General features: G+C 40.1%; 1 protein-coding gene across 1 annotated transcript in view; it reads right to left on the reverse strand.

The window, feature by feature from the left end:
• Positions 1 to 6,283: 6,283 nt before the first annotated feature.
• The window catches only part of LOC136865952 (nose resistant to fluoxetine protein 6), an 87,936-nt gene continuing 67,451 nt past the window's right edge, over positions 6,284 to 26,768 (reverse strand). The window contains exons 10-13 of the mRNA XM_067142515.2: positions 20,994 to 21,183; positions 13,211 to 13,353; positions 11,398 to 11,500; positions 6,284 to 7,904 (exon numbers count right to left, since the gene is read on the reverse strand). Coding sequence (XP_066998616.2) covers positions 7,765 to 7,904; positions 11,398 to 11,500; positions 13,211 to 13,353; positions 20,994 to 21,183 — 576 coding nt within the window. The 3' untranslated portion in view covers positions 6,284 to 7,764. The remainder of the gene's footprint in view (positions 7,905 to 11,397; positions 11,501 to 13,210; positions 13,354 to 20,993; positions 21,184 to 26,768) is intronic.

Below are 26,768 nucleotides of genomic sequence, written 5' to 3' on the forward strand. Positions count from 1 at the left end.
ATGTACACCCAAATGGGGTTAACGTCTGTAGTCCAAATTCTTAGGCCGCGTGCACACCGAGCGCGCTTCGCATAGTGTGTCGCGTGTTGCTCAACGCTAAGCGTCACGCTAACCATAACCAGTGCTTTGCTCCTAAGCCAGGTGTTCACACCGCCCGCGCTCTGCTGTGCTGAACGCCTATCTTACAGCTAAGCGAAGCGCTGGACAACGCGCAGTGTTGGTTAATTGCTTAGCGTTACCTAGCTGGTTCTGAAGCTATGGTAGAAGAAATTATTCATGCAGTGTTTCAAAGAGAAGAAATATGGAATCCAAGACACAAAAACTACAAAAATGTAACTGTTTTGCAAAATAAGTGGACTTTCGTATCTACAACAGTTTTATCGCATTCCTACAGTAAACACATACAGTAATATTACTTCTATTGTCACACTTTACTGGGCTTAACACTGTGACAGGATGAAATTGCGTATGGATTTTAGTGTCGGAAGTGTCCGAGGAGAAGTTTGACTTGCCAGGTGCAGCTCTTTTGAATTGACACCTGTAGGTGACCTGCGTCGTGGTGAAGATGAAATGATTATGAATACACATATACACCCAGCCCCTGTGCCAATGGAATTTACTAATTATGATTACAATTCCCGACTCTGCCGGGAATCGAACCCGGGACTCCTGTGACCAAAGGCCAGTACGGTAACCATTTACCCATGTAGCCGGACACTTTGTGACAAAGTGCATAGAATCTATCATTTTGCAAATGGAGGGTGGTAACATGAAGAATATCACTCTGCAGGCTAGGAGTGGGTTTGGAAGTAAATATAATATTTGTCACACATTTACGTCACTTTTGTTACGATGATAAATTGTGTATACTAATTGTAACAGTATTGTAAAATACTATTTATAATTATTATATAAAGAGCGTGATTTAGCCGGAAATTTAATTTCCACGTGTTTGCTGCACGGTGCTCCTGGACAATTGGGAATATTGAATTTCTCCCAATACTTCTCTGCTACTTGTCGCCACATTTCAGTTGTAGGGTTTGGAAGGTCAAAGGTATTTTTTGTCATTCTTAAGTAATCATAAAATTTATCGCGACAAAGTCTTGCATCTCTGTACAAACGATGGAATTTTCCGAAAGTAATTCGTTCTTCATTAAATTCATGAATCCACTTTCGATTCTTCTTTCTAGTTTTTAATTTTAAGTAACTGTTATCCATCAGTAAACTGCTTCTAGTGTACTTGGATAACAGCATTAGTTTGTGACGACCCTAAAACGCCTCGCGCCAAACTAAGCTGAGAGCACGGCGTAGAGTTTTCGGTGTGAACAGCAAGCACGCCTTGCGCTATGCATAGCATTTCACGCTACACGCGACACACTATGCGAAGCGCGCTCGGTGTGCACGCGGCCTTAGTAAACGTCATTCTGTGTGATCGGCGGGGTGCGTCATGTAGATAGTGTGGGAGGTCTGCTTCGCGCGTGCTCTCTCTCTTCCCGGTTCGCTAACTCACACCTTATGTTGAGGCACTGCGTACAGTGATTAGCACTATGTGCAGACGAAGAGGAGTGGGAGACGAGGCAGGTCCTTTTTATTGCCTCTCCCCACATGCACGGCCGATTCCCGCGCAGGACGTTAACAAATTATTGGGACTATAGAAGGGCATTCGTCCGTAAAAGAGCGCCATATCCACATATTCGATACAGTTCCACCCCGCGGCCGAACCAAGGTGTAAAACGTATAGGCGAAGAAGGAAATGTATCACATGGCCTTAAATGACTGGAGCGATATTTCTAACGTGGGTACAGTGAAAAATCCACAGCCGGTTTCCAGTTATTCGACCTGGTCAGGAATGGAATGAATGAAGCCCCCATCTAGCGGCGAGGTTAGGAACTGTGCTGGCTGCCGAGGCCTGTTGAATACCTCTGGGGCAATGATTAATGACTGAGAGATGAAATGAAATGATATGATTTTCGAGAGTGGTGCTGGAGTGGAAGATGACAGGGAAAACCGGAGTACCCGGAGAAAATCATCACTATCACTATCACTGTCACTATCAGCCATATTCAATCGTTTTTACGATGTGGCCTCTTTAAGTCCGAAGCAAGGTAGGTTTTCATGAGGTCTCTCCATCTGGGACGGCCTTGAGCGATGTTCTGCCAATTGATCCCAGTAATCTTACGGATGTCTTTATCCCATCTGTCCGGTGATCTTCCCCTAGGTCTCAGATGATCTTTCGGACTCCACTCAAGCACAAGCTTTGTCCACCTATCATCAGTTCTCCGAGCAACATGGCCTTCCCACTGCCATTTTAGGGTAAACATCCTTTCTAAAATGTGACTGACCTGATGTAATCTGCTCTCTTGCTGTCTTTCTTGGTGAAGCCTAGCATGAACCGTTCCATAGCTCTTTGGGTTGTTCTGAGTTTTTGCTTAACAAACTCGCTCAATGTCCAGGCTTCACAACCGTAAATCAGTACAGCGAGGACACTCTGGTCAAAGACTATCTTCTTCAGGTGGGTTGGCATGTTGGATTTGAAGACTGAAGAACTTCTTCCGTAAGCTTGCCATCCTAGTTTGATACGTAGGAAGATTTCTGGTCTTACGTGGAGTAACCGGTATTTGAACCACGAAACCCATTGTTGTGAGGCCGACGCATTGCCGCCTCTACCACGGAGGCTCTTAATGTAGACACAGTGTGCATACACATTTTTCGCATGCTGTAAATATTGAGTTATTATACAAGGAAAAACCGAGACAAAGCGGGAAGCACAAATACAGTCCGGGAAGTGATAGCCGAGTGTCAACATCACTGGCTTCTCATAAATGTGACTGCGGTACACTTCAAGTCCCGGTCAGTGAATTTGTGCGTCTTTTCAATAAAATCTCGTCCCCGTTGTAAAGATTTTGCGTAAAATGGGCAGTCCCATGGCCACATTACGATATCAATAATCACGTTCTTCCATCATTCTGATAATAATGCCTTTAAATATGTCATAATAGGGCAGAGTCAACATGATAACGAATAGAGAACTCAGATCTCAAGGACTTCTATATGTTTTTCTACGTCATCCGTATTCCATTGTATTCTAAATGAACCTAAGGAATTCCATACCAAAGTCCACTGTTACGATAATCATTCGTTTATAGCTGTTATCAACGAGTGATTATTTTAAGATAAGGTCCGAAATATTTAATTTGGAACTTGACCACAAATAATTATCAGATGATGTACTCAATTGGAGTTAACAATCTTCATAATACACGGCAAGATGATTTTGACGGCAACTTCCAGTTCGTTCCGCTGGTACGGTTAGAGATGTCATAATCATTAGAAAAAAATAAAACCATTGTCAACAGTGATTATGGCTAGATACACTTATTAAAATTAAGGACAGTCTATATCCGCACACATTAAAATTTACTCAAAACCAGTTTTCGGTATTTTCGTTCCATCAACAATGAGTCGTCATGTCGGTCTTTCCTGTATGTTTTAATCATATTCACTAGGCGTAAAAGTTCTGTTATGCTAGATTTCTTATTCAATTTTCTATCAGGCGTGATCAAAAAGTTTCCGTTTTAGGGCTGTGCTGCAGCGGACGTAAAACGTAGCGCGAATCCGCTGCGGGTAATTGTAATTAAGATATCCAGAAACCAGATGTGGAATTGCATTAGCTTCCCAGGAGCAAAGGTGAACCCTGAAAACAACTTGATGGTCATGCAATGCCGTGCGATGTTGCAAGTAATTGAAGAAGGGAATGCAAAGATATGGGTCATAGACAAGTTGAAAACAAAAAATAAGCGAGGGATTGTTTCAAGAAACATGTTGTTCAAAGACTGAATAAATAGGTTGAAAGGTACACAATAGATGAAAATGAGGCAGTTGTGAAGAATAAGGTCATTGGGTCTCCTGTATAAAAGTAAGGAAGAAAGTTATAAGCAAGTAAGGATCACCGGATAACTCTGGTGATACTAGGCCAGATTGACGAGGTGTGGAAGTACAGCAACAAATGAGGAGGAGAGATAATACTGTAACACAGGTGATTTAAGAATTAAGAAGATAGCTTGTGCAGGGCAGCTTAAGGCGAATGGCTGGAAAAGAAGTTAAAAATTGTTGAATATTGTATGGTTGCAGAAATGGTAGAAGCTGCTTATTGAAACATCAAGGACACGTTTGGAGAAAGGAAAACCAGGTGTGTGAGTTTCAAGACCTCATATAGTAATGCACACCAATTTTAGGGGAATAAAATAAGGCAGCGAGATAGCAGTAACATATTAAATGGAGATATCAATGGAGAGACGTACACTATACGTTTCTGGAACAAGAAGAGGCTGCTGATTCTCATGAGATAGGGGACCTAATTTTGAGGTCATAATTTGACAGATCATTGAATGACCTAAAGAGGAACAAATCAGCTAAAACTGTGAAATACTCCAATGAGAGAAACCGGCATCGCAATGTTGTTTCATTTAGTGCGTTAGATACATAATACAGAAGAAGCGCCATGATATTTTAACAAGAATGTTGTTATACCTATTCCCAAGAAGGGACGTTCTGACAAGTGTCCTAACTACCGCAAAAATCGCACTACTGCACAATTTTAAGAAAATCAGGAGCATTTACCGAGGAAGAAGGATTAGGGCCTAAATGATATCTGTACAAAAATCAGTCTGCAGTGATAAAAAGTGAGGCCTATGAAAAATAACAAGCATTGCGAAAGGGACTGAAGCACGGTTGCGTTTTGTCCCCTCTCCTTTTCAATACTGATACAAAAGCGGTCGCAAAAGATGTAGCTGAATTTGGAAAACGAATCACAATTCAAACAGGGAAGTTCAAAACTCTGAGATTTGCTATTGTTATTTTATCTTAGTCTGCATAAGATATCTGTAACCAATGTTAATCACTTCTGAAGGTATTAAGATTTGAAAAGACCAAGCTCGATAGCTGCAGTCGCTTAAGTGTCCAGTATTCGTGAGATAGTGGGTTCAAACCCCACTGTCGGCAGCCCTGAAGATGGTTTTCCGTGGTTTTCCATTTTTACACCAGGCAAATGCTGGAGCTGTACCGTAATTAAGGCCACGGCCGATTCCTTCCCACTTCTAGCCCTTTCCTCTCCCATCGTCCCCATAAGACTTATCTATGTCGGTGCGACGTAAAGCAACATGCAAAAAAATGTTTCGAAGAGAAAGAAAAAAAGGCGAAAGGTTAAGAAAAGAAATAAAACTGCCAATTTGAAAGTTTTAATTCAATCTTTCCATTTTCGTATATCCACCAATTCATACCCGCAACTTCTCTCACCTGTGCTCTCCATCAAAGCTTCGTTACAATAACATTTGATTTACGTCCCACTAGCTACACAGAGGTGGATTTACATGACGTGCCAGTAAATATGAGGATGTCGTATTTGAGCACCTTCGAATACCACCGGATTGAGGCGAGATCGAACACGCCAACTTGAGCTCAGAAGGTCAGCGCTCTACTACCTGAACTACCCAGTCCGGAAATTATATTACACAATTAGACTTTCGTCCGCATCAGTGGTGTAGTGGCTAGTGTGATTAGCTGCCAGCCCTGGTAGCCCGGTTTCGATTCCCGGCTTTGCCACGAAATTTGGAAAGTGGTGCGAGGGCTGAAACGGTGCCCACTCAACCTCTGGGGGACAACTGAGTAGAGGGGGTTCGATTCCCACCTCAGGCAATCCAGGAGTTGTTTTCCGTGACTTCCAACTCCTCCTCCAGGCAAATGCCGGGATGGTACCTAACTTAAGGCCACGGCCGCTTCCTTTTCCCTTCCTTGTCTATCCCTGCCAATATTCCCATCTCACCACAAGGCCCGTTTCAGCATAGCAAGTGAGGCGGTTTGGGCAAAGTACTGGTCGTCCTTCTCAGTTGTATCTCCCGACCCAAAGTCTCACTCTTCAGGTGACTGCCCTTGAGACGGTAAAGGTGGGATCCCTCGCTGAGTCCGAGGGGAAAACCAACCCTGGAGGGTGAGCAGATTTTGAAAGAAAGAAGGAAATTTGACTTTAAATCAACGGAGAAAGAATTACAAGTTTATGTACAGTACGTGGGTATTACATATTAGTACCGAAAAAGTTAGTTTCTAAATAGTACAGGACACTTGAAAATATCTTTGAGCGGAATTTATAAGATTTCAGTAACTCCACCAGCACAGTTCATATGCATGGCAATTAGTTGTACTAGGTTGTGAAGTTTCAAGTTTCTACTCACCTTTGTTAACTGAAGAAGGAACTCATTTCAGGGTGAAAGGAGTAGAATGAAGTAAATAATTGTCAAAATAATTTAATATTCGTTAATACACAATAAACAGATATTTATACATTGTATGCAATATGGTACAAAAATGTCATGAAATCAAATATAACAGCGAAACTATACGTTTCGTTATAAGATAAAAAGCATTAAAGGAAAACGCGTTTAATCCTTAGATCAGGGAGTACTTCCACTAGATAATTTTAAATAAAATAACAAATTAAGTCTTAAATAATTTACTCTTACTCTTAGTACTATTAAAATAAACAGTGATGTGAGCGATATTTTGAGGCCGCAGTAGATTTTAAGGAGTGTACAATAAGTTTGTGTATTTCTTAAATAATTAAATTTCTTTCATTCCTTCATTCCTTCAAAGCCATTATAGACAATGTTAAACAAGTAGTAAAACTTTACTGGACGTCTTTATTGCATTCCACTATCTCTGCATCCATTTTCTGTCAGTATGTCTCCTTTCTTCTTCCCTTCTGATATTCCGAATTTTTTGCTTTTTGGAAGCCCTTGAACTTGTTAATTTTCAGTCTGTGTGAAGGTCTATTTCACCTACTCATACTACTTAACCGAAAAATTTGATCCATTTTCCAGTACTTGAACAATGAGTTTCGTCAATCGATCTTAATCCTGGTTTGAGCAGACAGGAATTCCTTTTGTCATGCTCTTTTTTTTGGTACAATTTCTCGCTTCATTTCAGCGGATAATGTCCTCCTACGAGCTGAAATCTCATTGTCATGCGAAGAATTTTTCTGTCAAAATGTTTAGGTTCTCTAGGCCAGGTTTATTAAATCATTAGGAGACAGTTATTTGCATATTCACATTGTTATGATGAATTATGTTATTACAAAATTGTAAAATACCTCTCCTAATCCGTACCAATACGAGGTATTTTCTGATAAAACCCCATCAAGAAAACAATAAGAAAATCTTAAGTTCCGAAACTCCCTTCCACCTAGCGCGCTCAGTGCTGCATGAAAATTAAATGTAATTGTGTGATGATTCTTGAAGTTACGACAGATATCGGAACAATTGCGGTATTCCAATGTGCAGCTGAGGGATTTCAGCACACTCAGAAGTAACCTGGATGTCGGACGTCAAATTCCATCGATGCTAGAGTATGCCATGACAACAGCTGGCATGTATGTACATCGGCACAGCTCAAAGGGACTTTGGAAAACAAGTTGTCTTTCGGAATGTTACAAAAACGTCGGATATCGTTTATATTGTCGTGAACGTGGGAATAAATGCATATAAACAATCACTCTATCAAAGTATCCTCGGCGTGAGATCATGTGGCACATCTGAGTGTGAGGTTGCTGTTACTTCTCCCAGTAAGGAAGTCGTGTGATCCTCCGGAAATTATATCCGATGACTTCTGGAGCGAATATCTTTCGGGAATTACTCTTACGGTGTTTCCAATGTGATGGAAATATGGGAGGAAGTTCAGACTTCTCACTTCTAACGACCGAGGTGTATTCGTCAATCACAGCACACCTTCAGGAGTTTTATTTTCTTCTTGAGTATATACAGAAGGATAATTCTCTGCAGGCGTGGTTGAATACAGTTGGGAGGCATGTGAAGTGCTGGCTACAGGCAGAGGCTTCGGGACTGGCTTCTTCCCTCCTGAAATGAGATCATTATTTTCTCTCAGTCTCACAACATAATTAGCTTAAAACATCCCATATAGAGTAAACCTTTCAATCGTGATAGATGGCAAGTTTTCAATCTCGTGTGGGATCACCGGGATATTTCAGACTGTTCTTTTGTAAGGAGATGCCGGCAATGTGTAACTGTTAATGGTAAACATTCTCAGAACCAGCTGTGAACTGAGAAAGTACATATTTCTATATTAAATGACTCAGTGCTGGGTGAGTGTTTGCCGCATTACGGCAAAGTGCTTGGCGGGAGACAGGCTCGCAGCGCAGGCGACAGAGCGTGTGACAATCCCCGTCATAGTCAAAACAATGTCCCTGTAGCTTTCTTGGTCCCTCACAGAGAAAACATAACGAAACATTTTGGGAATTTTCCCAAGGGGCTAGGTAATGAAGACGGAAGTGAAGAAAAGGATGCAACACCAGAGCATCATGACTTCAGCAGGCGGTGATAAACGGAGGATGCAGAGTGAGTTCAGCAAGTGAGCACTCAGGGTTACTGCCTGGGATAGGACGAAGGAGGGCAAGGTCATGGAACACTAGCACACAGTGGTCAACACAAACAAAGCGTGGAAAGTAATATCACAGTACTGTTTCAATTATGCATTGTGTATGAGAGGTAGAATGTCGGCTTCCAATTCCCAGGATCACGGGTTCAAAGCCAGAAGATTTAGTCAGACTGAAGATTTATTTAAAAGTAAAGACTTTTGTTTTCAGTTTCGACTTAAATATATGACTTTGAATTACTTAGGCTATCGAAATTAATGCATCTAGGAAATACCCATTAATGAAGTGTAGTCAATAACAGAAGAGGTGACCTTTAATTAGTAACAGAGCGGAAGGAAGTCCACGTTGCCACTACGCTCTGCTCAGAAATTTCATATTTACCCGACATAATTCAATTCACTACCCAACAGAGATCCGAGTTGATCTGCCATCTGGTAGGGTTTAGTGCCACGACGAGACTGCCCAGAGTGAGTCTATATGGTCATTATTATTCGGTATCACACATTATTTTAAAAGTTTGGAACAATATTTGTGCATATATAAGTAATCGAATGAATCTGGGGGAACGAATTTGACGTGATATTTGAAGGTTGGATATCCTGTGGCTACGACTACGATACCAAGAGTCACGTAAGGAAACCATAAACGTGATCACCGAAGTAATAATTTCTGATATTAGCAGTTTCTCATTAACGAATGATAATGCCATGATGTGGTCTCATGATGCAGAGTGTGTCCCGGTCTACAAGTGGTCACGGCTGGTCTGCACTCTGACCGGCCAACCGATCAGAGGAGGGGTGGCTACGCCTCTACCAATGATCTACGCACTGCATTTAAGAGACGTAAGAGGGCTGGACCTCAAGGTTGGTCTCCACCGTCGGCTCTCTTCAGATTCCGTGATTTTCCATACTCTTGCACTAAGGCGAATTCCAGGACAGATCCTAGTATGGGCCACGGCCTTCAACCCTCTTATCTTCTCCGTGCATCTCCTTCACCGTTACAAATCTCCTGGCATGAGAGACGACGTTACCGTCTAAGAGGCCCGCCTTCCCCCTTCAGGGAAGGAATGAAAACATTTCACTAGTAGTAGTACCGTGGTATCGGCTGCAAGACTTTTGTGCATTAATATCGATGCTAAGTTCTCCCTGTCAGATCACACTACTCTAATAATCTGTTCTTGTTAAGAATTTCGAGCCGGCCCCGTGGTGTAGTGGTAGAGTACCTGCCTTTTACACAGAGCTCGCAGGTTCGATTACCGGCCAGATCTGGATTTTTGCCTGGATCTGTAGACTGGTTTGAGGCACACTCAGCCTATTGAGGAATCTGGCGGTGAGATAGCGCTCATGGTCTAGAAAGTCAAGAATAACAGCCTAGAAGGTCGGTTGTGTTGACCATACGACACCTCCTAATCTGAAGGCCTTCGAGCTGAGCAGTGGTGGTTTGATAATCCAAGGTTCCACGGGGTGTAGCGCTATGGTTTGTTTCGCCCAGATGATGATGATGATGATGATGCTTGTTGTTTAAAGGGGCCGAATATTGAGGTCATCAGCCCCTAATGCAATGAAATGAGACGAAATGGAATGACATATTAAAAGTCCAACATCTTCCACTGACCAGGATTCAAAATGTGAGGACAAGGATGAATGGATGGATATGAATTTAAAACAGTCAATGGATCCAACCCGCAATATCTCGCATTCGCAGAAACTGACGTGAAACAATAGTATTACTGACCAAGGGACTGCATCTATAGCATAATACTGAAGCGATGAAGCTTTTAGTCCAAAAGGGGTCCAAAATCCAAGTCATCGGCCTCTCATAATGGTACTTATTGTTAGGCAAGTAGAACCATGGTATTTGACACGTTGCGGTACTAATCAAAAGTAGCGTAGACTCGCGGCATTCCACACAGTATGGTACTATTCACAGGTAATGAAATTCGCACATAGGAGACAGACCTATGGTGTTTCGCACACTGTGGCGCTATTTACAGGCAACGCAAACCTATGACGTTCCTCACAAAAGTGGACTAACCAGGAACCCACACTATCCCGGGGTGTTCCTCACAGAGTGGATACTAAGCACAGGCAAGGCAGAACTATGGTGTAGCTCATTCCATGGTATTGCTCATACAGGTGTACTAATCACAGGAACTGTAGAAGCCGGCACCGTACTCTATTGTTACTAATCACAAACCTATTTGGTGCCTAACATATTGGTACTACCCGCAAGTAAAAGTGACCCATGGTGGTACAAATCACAAGTAGTCGCATGGTTATAATTTGATCAACCGCTGGTCACCCCTTTTAGTCGCCTCTTACGACAGCCAGGAGATACCGTGTCTTCGTGTGCGTCTCCCACCCACAGGGGGGCTGTCTGTTTGGTCCGCGAGAGGTATTTTATTTCCCTCAAGTCCGCCGGCAATCCGGTTAGGACCCCCCCTATCCGCCACCCGGTACGCGCCTCATGGGAGTATCACCTCTCCGCCTGCTACGCCAAAGTAGTATGTTCGTGGGTTTTGCCCAGAAGACCGAGAGCTCTATGGAAGCATACGAGTACTTGAGTTTTGGGAAAACAATGTGATCTGTGAATTTTCTCGACTTTAAAATTTCTTCGATCTTGGCTGGGATACAATCTCTCTATCTTGGACACTAGCGACTAACCTGATAACCATTCTACCAACAGACCTGGAACTAAGTTGGCTACTTTTCAGGGATACAAATTCTCGAAGTGAGAAGAAGCCTGTCATATTTTCTATGGCCAGTTTTGATACGGAATATCTATGTACAGTAAGTTGTGCATATTTCAGTGATACTACGCTCATATCATATAAATTCCTTATTTATTCCAGTAACCTCGAAACTCTCAAAATAAAACCGATCATTTTTGGAGTTTATTACATGGATTGAGGTACTAATGTAACTGACGAAAATGATGAGAAATCATGATGCGCTTACCTAGCAGCTCTTTCTCGAGGACGATGAATGGTGATTCGAAGACTAGAGACATAGGGATGGCGAATATCAGAGCGAGCACCAGGTCACCGAAGAAGTGAGGAAACTAGAACAATAAAAGTATTTGTAAGACAATGTGTGAAGTTAGAGCAAGTGCACAACATTTGAAAGCAATCATGATCATATAATCTATGTTTTTAATTTAGGTAATAATATTTTAATATTAAGGTGACTGTAGTTTAACATAGGGACAAGGGGATAATGTTAGCTGAGAAATTCCAGGTAAACTCGTTGAGAGACAAATTGTTTTTGAGGGAACGAACCTAATTGGAGTTCTAATAAATAGATTTTATGTGTTTCCTTTAAAATAATGTATCTGGTAGGGACATGAGTCCGGTCGCATTGTAATCCACTGAAAACCAAACCAAACCCCATGGCACTACAGCCCTTGAATGGCCTTGGCCTACCAAGCGACCGCTGCTCAGCCCGAAGGCTTGCAGATTACGAGGTATCGCGTGGTCAGCACGACGAATCCTCTCTGCCTTATTCTTGGCTTTGTAGACCGGGGCCGCTATCTCACCGTCATATAGCTCCTCAATTCTAATCACGTAGGCTGAGTGGACCTCGAACCAGCCCTCAGGTCCAGGTAAAACTCCCAGACCTGGCCGGGAGTCGAATCCTGGTAAGAGGCAGGAACGATACCCCTACACCACGGGGCCGGCATTGTAATCCACTAGCAGGAAAATTCAGCCTGGGAAGGACACACCTCGCTCTACAGCAGCATAACACGTGTCTGTGAACTGGAATGGGGCTAGGAGTTAAGCCGGCAAATTATTCGTCAACGCTGTTATGTGGCTTTGCATACCTTCCAGGCGTACTGAATGGCGATGCGAACGGATCATTGTCCTCACCAGATTCTTCTACCACTTTTCGCAAATCTGTAGTATCGGGGGTGTTAACTGCGTCGCGCATGTAGATATAGCAAAGTTTTAAGGCCAGATGCCATTCCTACGCCAAAGCTATATGGAAGGATGTCCTTTCTATTGCGTTTTTCTGTAGTGGTGTGTTGCGTGGTGTGCTTTCTGAACGTGAAGAGGAAAGTGTTGCGACAGACACCAAAATCCAGTCACCGAGCCAAAAGAATTAATCGGAAGCGATTAAAATCCCCAACCCGGCCTGGAATCGAACTTGCGACCCTTTGATACGAAGGGAAGTACGCTGATCTTTCAGCCAAGGACTCGGATTTTTCCTCACCAGATATATGTACATAATTCTTCTTAGTCTGCTTCTGTATTTCATTTACTTTGAGAGGGCAATATGTGTTTTTTAATCCGAGTTTTAAGGTTAGATTCCCTTTCCGACACCAACCATATTGTGAAGGGTGCCTTCAGTACAGCCTGCGAGTTTCTGTGGTTGTTGGTAGTGTGATATATTTTGTGTCAATGAACACAAATTCCCAGCTCCTGAGTTACATGAATTAACCAGACGCAATTGAAATCCGTTTCGACCATGAATCGAACCCGGTCCCTCTGAACTTAAGCCAAGGAGCTGGACGAATTCTGACCGAAGAACACGACTATATAATTGCATTATTTCTGACAGAGAGAGAGAATTGGCAGCCCCGAATAGTCTATACCGTGGTTTCTCATTTTCGCACCAGGCTAACGCTGGGGCTGGTCCAAAATTAAGGACACGGCCACTTCTTTCCCCTCCTTACGTCGCCGAAATCCTTCAATATGTGGATGTGACGTTAAACCAATAGCAAAAATGTAATAATAAAAATGATTATATATATATTGCTAAAATATAAACTTACTACGTATAAATCATCCAGGTGAACAGGCACACGTGTAGAGGCGTACTGAGTCACCTGCAGGGACGGGTGTAACAAATACACAGAATATGACAGCCTGCTCAGAACTTGGAACCAGTCCCATGACAATATCGAGTTGATGATACCTGCAACAAAAGAGAAATGAGATCATAGGAAGGTATTCGGATATTGATTGATCCATTAAGGGGAACTGAAATTCTGGATCATGTCAAGATTTAAATTGGCAAATTTATGCGATCTCCAACATTTAGGTTTCATCTCCTCGGACGTTCAAATTCAGAGTTCATTTTAACTTATAAGCTAACTGTTCCAGAGTCAACTAATAATAATAACAATGACTCAGGATATCTTATTCATAAGTTAGAAGTAACAGACATGAAGTTAGCTAGAATGATTGCAGTTACAAACAGGTGGGAACAATGCGAGGAGGGTACTCGGAATCAGAAGTTAAAGGCTAAGTTAGGAATAAACTCGATAGATAAAGCTGTACGCATAAACTGGCTTCGGTCGTGAGGTCGTGTGAAGCGAATGAAGTAAGATAGGTTACCTAGGAGAATAATGGACTCTGTTGTGGAGAGTAAAAGAATTAGTGGGAGACCAAGACGACGATGGTTAGATTCAGTTTCTAACGATTTAAAAGAAGAGGTACAGAAGTAAATGAGGTCACAGCACTAGTGCAAATACTGGATTGTGGCGACGTTTAGTAAATTCACAGGCGCTTTCAGACTGAACGCTGAACGGCATAACGATATGCAATGATGATATATGTATGTAATAATAATAATAATAATAATAATAATAATAATAATAATAATAATAATAATAATAATAATAATAATAATAATAATAATAATAATAATAATAATAATAATTGTCGCATGGCGTGTGGGACAATCTCACAATATTTTTCCAATTACCTTGGAAAAATAATTCTTCCTTCTGGATTAAATAGCCTTTTTCATTACGGAAAGAGCCTCAAACTTTCATAGGGCATTTAGACTAATACGGGACTACTACAGTAAACTACAGTAATGTTAAACTGCAACATTAAAAAAATATTTATCTTACCGGAAGCTCTTTATGCATCAGAAACCTTAACTTTAGGAGGTCACTGTAAAATTTCAGATATTGAAAAACAAAAACGTAAAATTCTTAAGAAAATATACGGACCCGCGCAGAAAAATGCAATTTTAATCAAATGGGGGATTGGAGAGCTCTATGGTCACACAGATAGTTTCATCAATACTGTACGTAGGACACGTTTGGCAATTTTTGGACTCACAAGATGATTATTTAGTGTAATTATTTCCCACAATAATAAATTGGCTGGAGGAAACAAGAGAAGAAAGGAATGAATTGAACTTCAAGGAAGACATCATGAGGGATATAGAAGTTTTCAGGACCTTAGAAATAAATACACACCGTATAATTTCAAATACCACCCGCAACCGAATAAGACCCGCACCCTTATTTTGAAAGAACAAAATTTAAAAAAGTTAAGTCAAAATTATTTACAATCTTTACTAACACACATCAACTGATAAGAAAATACAAATATAGGTACCTAAACAAACATTTCCAGAACGATATCCAATGAATTCAGTCAACATCATCATCATCAGTACCAACTTCGGAACTTTCATCACCATCACCTACCCAGAAAATGTCGTCATGGCTGCCATCCATAGCACTAGAAATGCTACATTTCCTGAATCTCTTCCGTATGAGGTCTGCAGGGATACGATTCCATGCCGGCAAAATCCATCAACACAGCAGCTGAACTTCTTGGAGCTGAATGCGACCAGTTGGCGTCAGTGTGTGATTATCAGCCACCATCCATTCTATATAGCGCTATTTCAAGGCTGCTTTAAATGGACGATTCACGCAGACATCCAGCGGTTATAGCATAGACGTCATCCCTCCCGGAATGACTGCTAGGTCGGTTTTACCTTCCTTGATATGTTTCTTCACAGCGTCTGTTGCGTGGCCGCGGTAGCTGTTGAGAACAAGCAAGCTCTTTTGTCCGAATAATGCACCAGGGCGACGTTGGCAGACAGTCTTTACCCAGTCTTCCACGAGTGAACTGTCCACCCAGCCGGCGCTGCTGCCCGATTTACGCGCATTCGGAAAGATAAATTTCCCAAAATTTTAAATAACACCCGCACCCAATTTCGGAAGTAATAATAATAATAATAATAATAATAATAATAATAATAATAATAATAATAATAATCGTATGGGCACAGCTACCTTGTGCAGACATTTCAATTTGACGCCATCTGGCTGTCTGCTCGTCAATTTCGACGTTCCGTTTTACTCTAGGCCCCCACTAGGTGGCAGACCGAGTAAACCGAAACTCCCTTGGGCGTCTATGGCTGAGATTTAATGAATTTTGTCGGGTAAACACCAAATGTGTCACCAGAGATATTTTACATGCCGACATCGTACGACATGGAGTGTCGAATGGACATTTTTCCGCCCTTCAAAAATCCGACTACCTCTGCCGGGTTTGAACCCGCTATCTTGGGATCCGGAGGCCGACACTCTACCGCTGATCCACAGAGGCAGCCATTTTGGAAGTGATATTTTCGAAAAAGCAGCGCTGGAGGTATTCGAGATTATACGGAATTTATGGTGAAACCTAGCAGCAGGACTGGTGCAAAGCGGTCATAAGGTCCCAAAAGGCAACACAGTGAGTTCATGAAGATACTTTTTGAAGAATAGGAAGGCGAAAGTAATCAAACCTACGAACAAGTTTCAACACGCTCTATGAATGGTCATAACGAAACAGGAACAAATGTCATATTGCCTGAAATCTGGAGGGCTGAGTAGTTTTTAGGAAGGGCCCAAATATAAAACAGGCAAGAAGTGGACTGAACAGATAAATGAAGGTCACCGAAGACAAATTTGGGAGTACAGAAAAATGTTTTAAGATCATGGAAGTGAACAGTTGTAAAACGTAGTCCGTAGGTTTCGAATTAAATCTTTAAACAATGAATTTTAAGGACTCGGCTACCGAGTTTCATACTGCTGAGGTGATGCCTTCTAGGAAAGTCTACTTAAAGGAGAGTTGCCAGAGTTAATGACAGTTTTTCACGCGACACAGGGTGCACTTCAGCATGCCGGAAACAATAAGCGGCAAGATCATCAATCACTCTTAAAATATTGACAGCCTCAATCCAGTTCGAACCAGTAAAGTTCAGATTATGGGACGGACACACTATTGTTGATCCACTGGGGTGGCTACGATAGTTACGTGAATTTTACAGCTTTAATATTAACTATGACTTCTTTTGCTTTAAGTATTTATCGAAGGGAACAAATCCTGTATAAATTTATCAATTTCAGGCCATGGGAAATATCTGATTCCGATTTGAACCAGTAACTTTTCAGAACTGCTCTGAGAATTTTTGAGACATTTACTATTATCGGCTCTATAATGTGTCAGATGAAGGTACGTATTTTATTGCCAAAAATGAGATGATAGAAACTGAGATCGAAGTAATCCATTCAGAATACTTGTAAAATTGGCCACTTAATTCTTATCTCTTTACTTCACTTGTGATTTCATTGTTACCAACATAAAGAATGAAGATTTTTCTAGGAATTCATGGAAACCACATTACTGTGTATCAATTAATATAGATACATTAGATTTCCAAGAGAGCCACGTTAAAATGGAATGAGTTTATCTGTAATATTTTAGACGCCAGGTAATTCTTTCCTGCTGTACTTCCACGAGATACGATCCACCGAACCTCACACGGATTGTGTTTACTTGAGCAGGTACACGGCCTGCAACATGCGGAGACTGGGTATAGTGTTTGAACTATGAACGTACTGCGCTGTTAGTAACAACTAGAGCTAGGATTATTATATAATATTCAAGTGCAAATCCAATATAATTTTTAAACAGTATAATTGTGCCTGGTCTATCCCCGCAGAAAATAGAACTTACGATTAGTGTGCCCATCATACTACTCCGTAATTTAAGCCCAACGAAACTTTGCAGTTTTACTAGATCGCGAGTTGTGTCATTGCAAAGAAACGTTATAGGAAGTCGTATAATATCCGGATGCGGAAAAGGTGAGACGATGTTTATACAATGGATTCCCATCATACAGTCAAATTTTCCATTTGATTTCTAAAGTCTACAATTTCATATCAACATCAGCTTTGCCATGGCCATCAACAAGTCACAAGGGCAAATGTTGAGCAAAGCTGGCATAGATTTTTCTAAGGGTTCCTTTACCCATGGGAAGCTATATGTCGCATGTTCACGAGCGAGGAATGCCACTGGCGTTGTTGTTTTAGCCCAAGGCAATCGTACACCAAACATTGCATATAAACTTTTCCAACGACATTATACGAAAAGACAAAAAGCAAAAAACTATTTCAGACGTTAACAAGGAAGCTTTATAAGTCAAAAATAAATTTCAACGCGTTCGAAGTCGCAGGCACAGCTATTAAAAATAAAAGTACTGCACTTTATCTAATTTACCTGTGTAAAATGAGGTGTGTTAAAAAAAGAAAATGTTATTTTGCTTTTAAATAAATATTTTAAAACATCTAACGGCTTAATTAATAAACGTGGGTGAAGCCAAGGGTACAAGCTAGTTATGTACATAAAAATGCAATCAATATCAGTGAAATATGTAGCTAAATATGTAATATTCACAAACTTTTTTAGAGTATTATTGCACTAAATTTACAAAAGTTTTCGTATATTCCTTTTATTATGACTTACGGTTATAATATGAGACAAATTAATAACTGGTTAGATAGAAGAGAGTTTGGGTTTAGGAAAGTTTATTTCACTGAAGCTCAACTTGTAGGATTCCAGCATGATATAGCAGATACCCTTGAGGTCAAATGGACTATTGACCTATCTAAGGCATTTGATGGGGTAGATCATGGGAGATTACTGGCAAAATTAATGCAATTGGACTAGACAAAGAGTGACTGAATTTGTGGCTATATTTCTAGAAAATAGAACTCAGAGTATTAGAGTAGGCGAAAATTTATCTGATCCTATAATACATCAGATGAGAGTTCTTCAATGCAATATTATAGGAACTTTATGCTTTCTTACATATATGAGTGGAATCAGAGATAAGGCTGCTTGCAGATGATGTTATTCTGTACAGAGTAATAAATAAGTTACAAGATTGCGAGAAACTGAAAAATGACCACGATAATGTTGTGAGATGGACAGAAGGCAATGGTATGATGATCAAATGGGGCTAAAAGTCAGGTTTTCAGTTTCACAAATAGGGAAAAGTCCTCTCAAGTTTTAATTACTGCGTTAATGGGGTGAAAGTTTCTTTAGGGGATCATTGTAAGTACCTAGGAAAGATTTTCATTGGGATAATCACATAAGCGGGATAAAATACAGATCTGTGCACATGTTTATGAGGGTATTTAAGGGTTCTAGTAAGAATGTACAGAGAGCGAACTCTAAAAGAAAACTACTGATTAACATCAAATGCAGGAAAATTGCGTACTTGGGGCTTGTGTTACGTGGTGAAAGATATGCAGTATTACACCTCATTTTAAAGAGCAAAATAGGAAAACAGCAAGGAGTAGGTAGAAAAAGAGCCGTCACGTCTCAAGAACATTCAAGACTGGACTGTAATACGAACCGTCGCAAAAATCTACCGTTTTGTTGAAGATAATAATACTGTCCATACTGATCGCCAACGTCCGAGAGAGTGGGCAAGGCATATAGAAGAAGAAAAAGAATGTAAAGGACAGGTCACATACGTCTCTGGTATGAACCCAACTAGAGTATGCTTCCAGTGTATTGGACGGTTACCTGGATTACTTAATTCAAGAACTGGAAAAATCCAAAGAAAATCAGCTCAAATTTTCTGTGTGATTTCCGACAAATGAGTGGCGTTACAAAAATTTTGCAAAGTTTGTATACGGAAGACTTGGGAGAAAGGAGACGAGCTGCTCGACTGGGAGGTATGTTCCGAGCTGTCATTGGCGAGATGGCGTGGAATGACATCAGTAGACGAATAAGTTTGAGTGATGTCTTTAAAAGTAGGAAAGACCACAATATGAAGATAAAATTGGAATTCAAGAGGACAAATTAGGGCAAATGTTCGTTTAAAAGACAGGGAGTTAGGGATTGCAATAACTCACCAAGGGAGATTTGCAGTAAATTTCCAGATCCTTTGCAATCATTTATGAAAATTCTAGGAAAACAACAGATAGGGAATCTGCCACCTGGGCGACTGCCCTAAATGCAGATCAGTAGTGAATAATTGATTGCATTTTTTAAATATACGTACCTCCATATTTTATGACAAAGTCATGGTTATTGCTTTAGATAATTTATTATAGTCTAATGTTTTCTAATTTTGACAGAATAAGAATAAGAATAAGAATAAGAATAAGAATAAGAATAAGAATAAGAATAAGAATAAGAATAAGAATAAGAATAAGAATAAGAATAAGAATAAGAATAAGAATAAGGATAAGAATAAGAATAAGAATAAGAATAAAATAAGAATAAGAATAAGAACAAGAATAAGAATAAGAATGAGAATGAGAATAAGAATAAGAATAAGAATAAGAATAAGAAAAAGAATAAGAATAAGAATAAGAATAAGAATAAGAATAAGAATAAGAATAAGAGTAAGAATAAGAATAAGAATGGTGTGTGGCCTCTGGAAACGCCTGGTGCAGGTCTTTTGATTTGATACCCGTAGGCGACCTGCGCGTCGTGATGTGGATGAAATGATAATGAAGACGACACATACATACATCCAATCCCCGTGCCAGAGGAATTAACTAATTATGGTTAAAATTGCCGACTTTGCCGGGAATCAAACCCCGGACCCCTGTGACTAAAGGCCAGCACGCTAACCATTTAGCCATGGAGCGGGACAATTTCCAAATTAAAGGCGTAATCAAAATACTTCAAATATCAAAAAATAACAGTGTAATGTCCTGCAAATTTTGGAGTATTGTTTTAGCTAATTTCCTGTTGTCTTTATGCCCTGAAAATGAAACAAATAAATGTTACTAAATAAGGTTAATAGAGAATCTATCTTTTAACCACTATTAAGTAACGCAAATAATAAGACAACATTTTTATCGTGATGCTCAATGTGTGACGAAGTACTTCTCCATATTTTTCCTTCTGATGTTTTGGCGCTAGTGCGATATAACCCTTGTAGGCTGAGAAGGAAGTCACTGGTGCATATTTTACTAGGGAAAAGCAGCCGCGTGAAATATATTTCGAGGCTCTTCTTGTTCATCAAAAATGATCTTACAAATAGATAGGGAGATTGAATAACCTAGATTTCGTTTCAAGACTGCATGGAGTCTGTTCAAAACTGTGACCAATGAAAGGTACCTAGCCATCCCAGATTCTGAGCTAGTGCTGTCGAATGCAGTTGAGGTAATCGGAAAGATGGTTAGATATCCCTATTTTAAATTAATTTTAAAGTCAGCTTTAACAATTGGAACATATTCTCTCCGAGATAAATTCACCAATTATTTTACTATAGTCTGAAAATTAAACGAGCCGACACCTTTTTAATAATTATCTAGATATATACAAGAATGTGATTTTCTTCACATAATATGTCAAACTATGTAAAATGAAGCACGGGTATAACCATATCACACCCAAAATTCGTCAACATTTTTAATCTTGGATTATCTACAAGTAGAGGATGGAATGTGGAATTACATAAGGATCCGGGCACTATTGAAGAGTATATCAGAAAATCCTTGAAGTTAAACACCTCACCTCCATGACCTGTGGCGCAGAGAAAGACAACCATACCAACACCCAGCGCCCAGAGCGGTCTGTCGAAAGCGTTATACAGTGCGGAGGTGATGGGTTCGAATTCATAATCAGGCTGCTGGAAGACGTGCACTATGCAGAGAGTAAAGAGCATGATACCTGCTGCAATCAGCCAGAGGAGCAGTGTCACCACCTGAAACACACGTTAAAGTGTAAGTAATACATATATGGCGTATTGTCAGAACATGCTAACCCCCTAAAATGGCTTTTTTTGTACTAAAACAGTGGCTATATAAAATAAACAATCCTCGCTCGTTTGGTGCAGACCTGATCGCTGTCAATGTTCCAATCGAGTTTTTCTGACAAGAGCATTTATCATGTATAGGCCAAACCACTGTCCATCTTTCATAATATAAACACGGGGACTTAGAGTGATAGGATCAAATTAAACGTTACTGCATATTTGGGCATTGCTTGTTTTCAGTCATAAAGCATAGATTCCTTAGATCATACCATCAATCATTTGTTAATACTTCTTGTCTCTGATGCATATGTTCTTTTAACATCTATAGCGAACGACTTATTTCGTGGTAAAAGAATGGTAGATGCTGTACTTAAAAGCCACAGCAATAAGAAAGTATTGGTAATTAATCTACTTCTTCTAATACCAGGCAGGTTATAAAGGAACAAGTTAGTAACCGAAATTAAAAAGAAAGTGCCACAAATAATTATTTCCAGGTCATACTTATCAGTAGTGGTTCAGAGGAAAAATAATGATTTCTTTTCATTTCCGAGCCTTATAAAATGTCGTTTTACTAGGAAAAGAATCTATTTGCATGGTGTAACATTTTCTGGCTACATGTCACCAAGAAATTTGGAGAATTTAAATTAAAATTCAATTATTCACTTTAGAATGAGGCGCCTTAAAGAATTTATAATATATATAGAATAGGACAGCAATCAAAAGAAAACATGCATTTGCGTGTTGCCTATGAGGAACCGGTGAAGGTTCAGAAGAAGGAATATGCTGTCTATGTCAGAGCTTATTGATTCTCTGTGACAAAGATTCTACCAGGAACTTCGTGCTTCAAAGGATGTTACTACCTATTTGATTGATAGTGGTAGTGCTAGTGATAAAGAGTTCTTTTAAACCAAGTATTTCGTTTTTCTTTCAAATGGACAAACTGTACAATAATTACTAGTTACGAAGCATGTACGCTTCTAAAAGTGAATTCTATGTGTAATTTGATACAAAATTGATAATGCTTATTCCACTGTACATTGATTTACTACTGTCAGTTAATAGTAACAAAATACATAAATATGCAGATATCATGTTCTGATTATGGAAAACATAATTTGGTCATGCAATGATAACACCATTTCTTTTCAAGTCATGAAATTTAGGAACTATATAGAAGCATAAGCATATGAATATGACAAAAAAAACTGCCAACGCATTATATTTTCATTTGCATTTATATATGTACCAGATTTTCGACTTTTAAATTAAATTTGGAAACAAAAAAGTTATATCTCGAAACAGTATTTTTGTGTATAACATGTTCTGACCAACACCACAGATAATTGTCATACAGTAAAAGAAACATATCAAGGACGCGAAGTTCAGGCACTACAAGGCAACAGTGAGGAACGCGGTGCTGTACGCGGCCGAGACGATGACATTATGGGGCAGAGCAACTGGAGAAGGAAGAGAGAAACATTGTGAGAAAGATAGTGGGACTAAAAGGAGGAGGTGAAAGATGGGGTCGAAGATCATGGGACCAACTGTAGCGAAACATGAGGACGATATCCGAAGATTTGCTGATGGACATGTGATCAAGGTGGACGTGGAGATAATGACTAGAAGAGTAAGGGCGAAAACTGGTAGGACGAGAGGAAATACGGGAACTGGGTGGGTTGTCTGGACCGAGATAGGGATCAAGGTGGAAGGGACAGTGAACTCGAGAAATAAATATACACCAACCAGTATACCTGAACTCAATGACAGAGAAAGGTACAGGAACAGGATGGAAAGGAGAGAAGAGGATACTGAAAATATCATCTGAAGAGAAGGAGAGACAGGATGAAGATGTTATGGGAGGAGAAAAAGAAAACCCAAAAACTGGAAAAGCTGCCCATGATCCTGCAGAGGCCGTAACGGAAGAAGATATCCAGTGAAGTTGCATTTCTTAAATGTTACCCAGAAATGAAGGATTACTTAAAGTTCATGGGGCAACAGCTCCAAAGAGTGAGGATGGCCTGCAGATTACGAGGTGTCGTTTGTTCGGCGCGAGGAATCCTCTTGGCCGTTATTTTTGACTTTTTAGGCCGGGGCCGCCAACTCACCGTCAGATAGTTTGTCAATTGTAATGAAGTAGACTGAGTAGGCTGCAAATCATTCTTCAGATCTAGGCAAAAATCCATACTTGGCCTACCGTGTAACAGGCAGACATGCTTCCCCTAACATGGGGCTCGCAAGATGGGAAGATATTACATATTCAACTTTTGTATATATGATTTGGAACAACGATACATATTTAGGTAACATAACTTAAAAAGAACATGTGGACTTAATATTCACAGGGAGAACACACGTTCAAACTCTCCAGCTACTATGCGAACAGTGAAGAGGACTCGACAAGGTCCTCCCGACAACAAAGATATGCGGTGGAGGGCATTCATTCGTTATGTTCCAAACCTTTTGGAAGCCTGTTCCACACTCATATTATAGAGCGTTTTAAAGCCCACTCATAAATATAAATGCAGACTTTCCACAGCTAGAGTCAAATATGTTGAGATATATCTTCATTGGAAGCCAGATCTATTTTATATTCATATAAAATGAAAATATCATCAGGCATTGTCCATAAATGATGAAAACATTTTATAAGGGCACAGTAGGGGTCCGTATACTAGGAAAAACGTAAAATTAAACAATTTGATCAATTGTACCGGAAGTTGAAGGGCTCGGAAAGGTTCCAAATTGTCGGTATTGGACACATCTAAGTCTATACCGGCGATTCACTGATGAAAGGAATGCATATTGTTTCTGAACAATGTATGATGGAATACATAATTTAGAGTCATTAAAAGTGTATTGACAAGGAGGATCCAACATATTGAACCCTTTTGGTCCACTATGAAGGATACCTACCTTCCTTACATATCAGCAAAATTTCATGAGATCTGTCTCCTGGGTCGTATCGGGTTCTTCATCACTTGCTGAGGTAAAGGTAGGGTTCAGTAATTCTAATCTATCTACTCAAATGAAAGGTATGTTTAAAAATATTCCTATTTATACAAGTAATCTCTGAAGATTTAATCATTTTATCATCGGTATCATTGGAGTCAAATCGTGTCCATTGGACACCACAATCATTTACACAGAAGGTCAGAACACTGGTGTGAGCCTCTGACATAACTGCCTGATGGGTATCCTTATTAGAAACCATCGTCTCAATTATTAATTAAAAAAGGAAAGCCTGGAAATCCTTAGATTCGGCTTCCATGTGAGACTACATGTACCATCATAGTGATTCTTTATCGTCCAGTCCTCACAACACGAACTATGGACTCTGGGTATAATTAAGGCAGTCCAATCGGTGTGTGCCACACAGTGGTTATATGGCATGGACCCTTAATTGAATCGATGTGACCTGCGACTATGTCATGGACCGACATCTAAATTTCTAAGTTACTTTAAAGTCATTGTGGATGATGACCACAAGGAAAATGATGCTACGGCGGCATATGACCCTACTGTTAGTCACTGAGGGTGATGACCCCAAGACCATCTAAGTTTCTAAGCTGAAGGCTAAACAGAATTAAGTTACATCGGTTGATGACCAAAGTTTCCACTTAACTAACCCCAGCACATTTACTGCTCAATCAATCGAAGTCAAATAATGCAACAACAACAACACTCACAATACTTTGTGGCAGTAAAATCCATTACCTTCGGATATGTCCCCTTGATCGTTAACATTTAAAAATATTCCCAGAAAACATACTAAGATTTCCAGAATGCATCTCCCAGTTATTCGCTTTGATTTAAAGTTATTTCAAAATACTTTTCCACTGAATGTAATAATTACATACATTTAAATGTTTTAATGAAATCTTAATGAACAACAAATTCTATCTTCGCGGATGAATGGTTTCTTTCACAAGTCCCTAATTAACGTCTTGACGTAATTCATTGTAATCATGTTGGATGTATATCGTCGGTAGCTGGAAACATTTACATCACTTATTTCCAGTATTTATCCTGTTTCGTAACATCACACTTTAATTTAATCTAATACTAACCATTATTACTACTTGGATAACCCCGATAATTAAGTACAAAACCATAAGTAAATCGCCGTACAATGTAAACAGATTACTTGTCATAACATTTCCGTGAAGCTTTGTGCGCCCCTCACAAAGAAAACAATCATCATTGCCATCGCTCTATATTTTGGACAACCCTCAAATTGGCTAACCTCGCTCATTATACTCTAAGTTCGTGGTCTCAAATGTACATTACAATCTCAATTAAACAATTTTACAGTATCTAATAACATGCACGTTATTCCCGGATGAAAATTTCAACTAGATCCAACAGTTAACGTTATCCCCTGCAATTTCGTTTCAATGTGTAACACACTCTGCACGTTCCGTTATTCTAGCTGCGAACTCCTATCAGCTGACGGCATTGAGACACGACCTCCGCTCTGCTGTGATATGAAACATCCGTTCGTCTAGCTTGACTGGCCTCTCAGAATGAAACCTTTAACCTCGCCGACATAATTAAACAAATACAATATTTCTGACCAACAAAATGCACACAGATTATACTTCAAAATGCCCTACAATAATTGTACACGTCGCAAATTAATACCGGCACGGATTCTCTAGTTCTACTTTCCATCCCAAACATTACAGCAGTTCAACCCTCTGTCTTCAGCCTTACGATACAAAATGCAGGGGATTTAACACGGCGTCCCTTCTCCAGGCATTTTCTCTTTGCCGCCAAGGAAATTTGCGTAACCTTTCTGACTTAAATGAACCGGATTTAAAAGAGTTTTGGATGTAACCACGTACTTGCTACATGACTATCGGTAGTTCCTGAACATTTAAATTTTATGCACATTAAATTAACCGGTTAGATGACCTCATTTGATAGGCACTACATTTCTGTCCACTTCGCGTGGGGACGCTAGACACATGCGCCCTTCTGAAATAATCCCCAGGAATGGCTTAACAGACTCAAATCCGTCTTACTAAAGACCAATGGTCTTAAAGATAAATACAGGACCATCATTATATTGCATTCACCAATAATTCTTTCATTTAATTATATTTATTCGACATAAACCTTCTTCTGTATCCTTCCACTGCTGACACGTGCGGATGACGTCACATCTCAGAGCGTGGGACGGAAAGTAGCTACCTCCTTGCCACGTGTCACTCCCGTGATATTAAGAAATGTTCAGAAATGTAGTAATTTTTCATACTTAAAATTCTTAGGGCACAAACGTCATGGGTTAAATATACTATATTAAATACAAAGACAAAGACACCTCCGTACAGGCCATGAAGGCCCTTGGAGGAGTGGAAGGTAAAGGCTTCCACCATTGCTAACCGCGGCACGTGATGGGGTAGAGTGTTTACCTCTACGCCCGGCCACCTTTGCCCCCAGGAATTAACCTGGTACTCATTTTTGGTGTAGGCTGAGTGAACCTAAGGGCCATATGCAGCTTCGGAAGTGGGAATCCCGTTTCTTAAATTTTT

The sequence above is a fragment of the Anabrus simplex genome, chromosome 3 (genome assembly GCF_040414725.1).
Source record: "Anabrus simplex isolate iqAnaSimp1 chromosome 3, ASM4041472v1, whole genome shotgun sequence".
NCBI classification, from domain to species: Eukaryota; Metazoa; Arthropoda; class Insecta; order Orthoptera; family Tettigoniidae; genus Anabrus; species Anabrus simplex.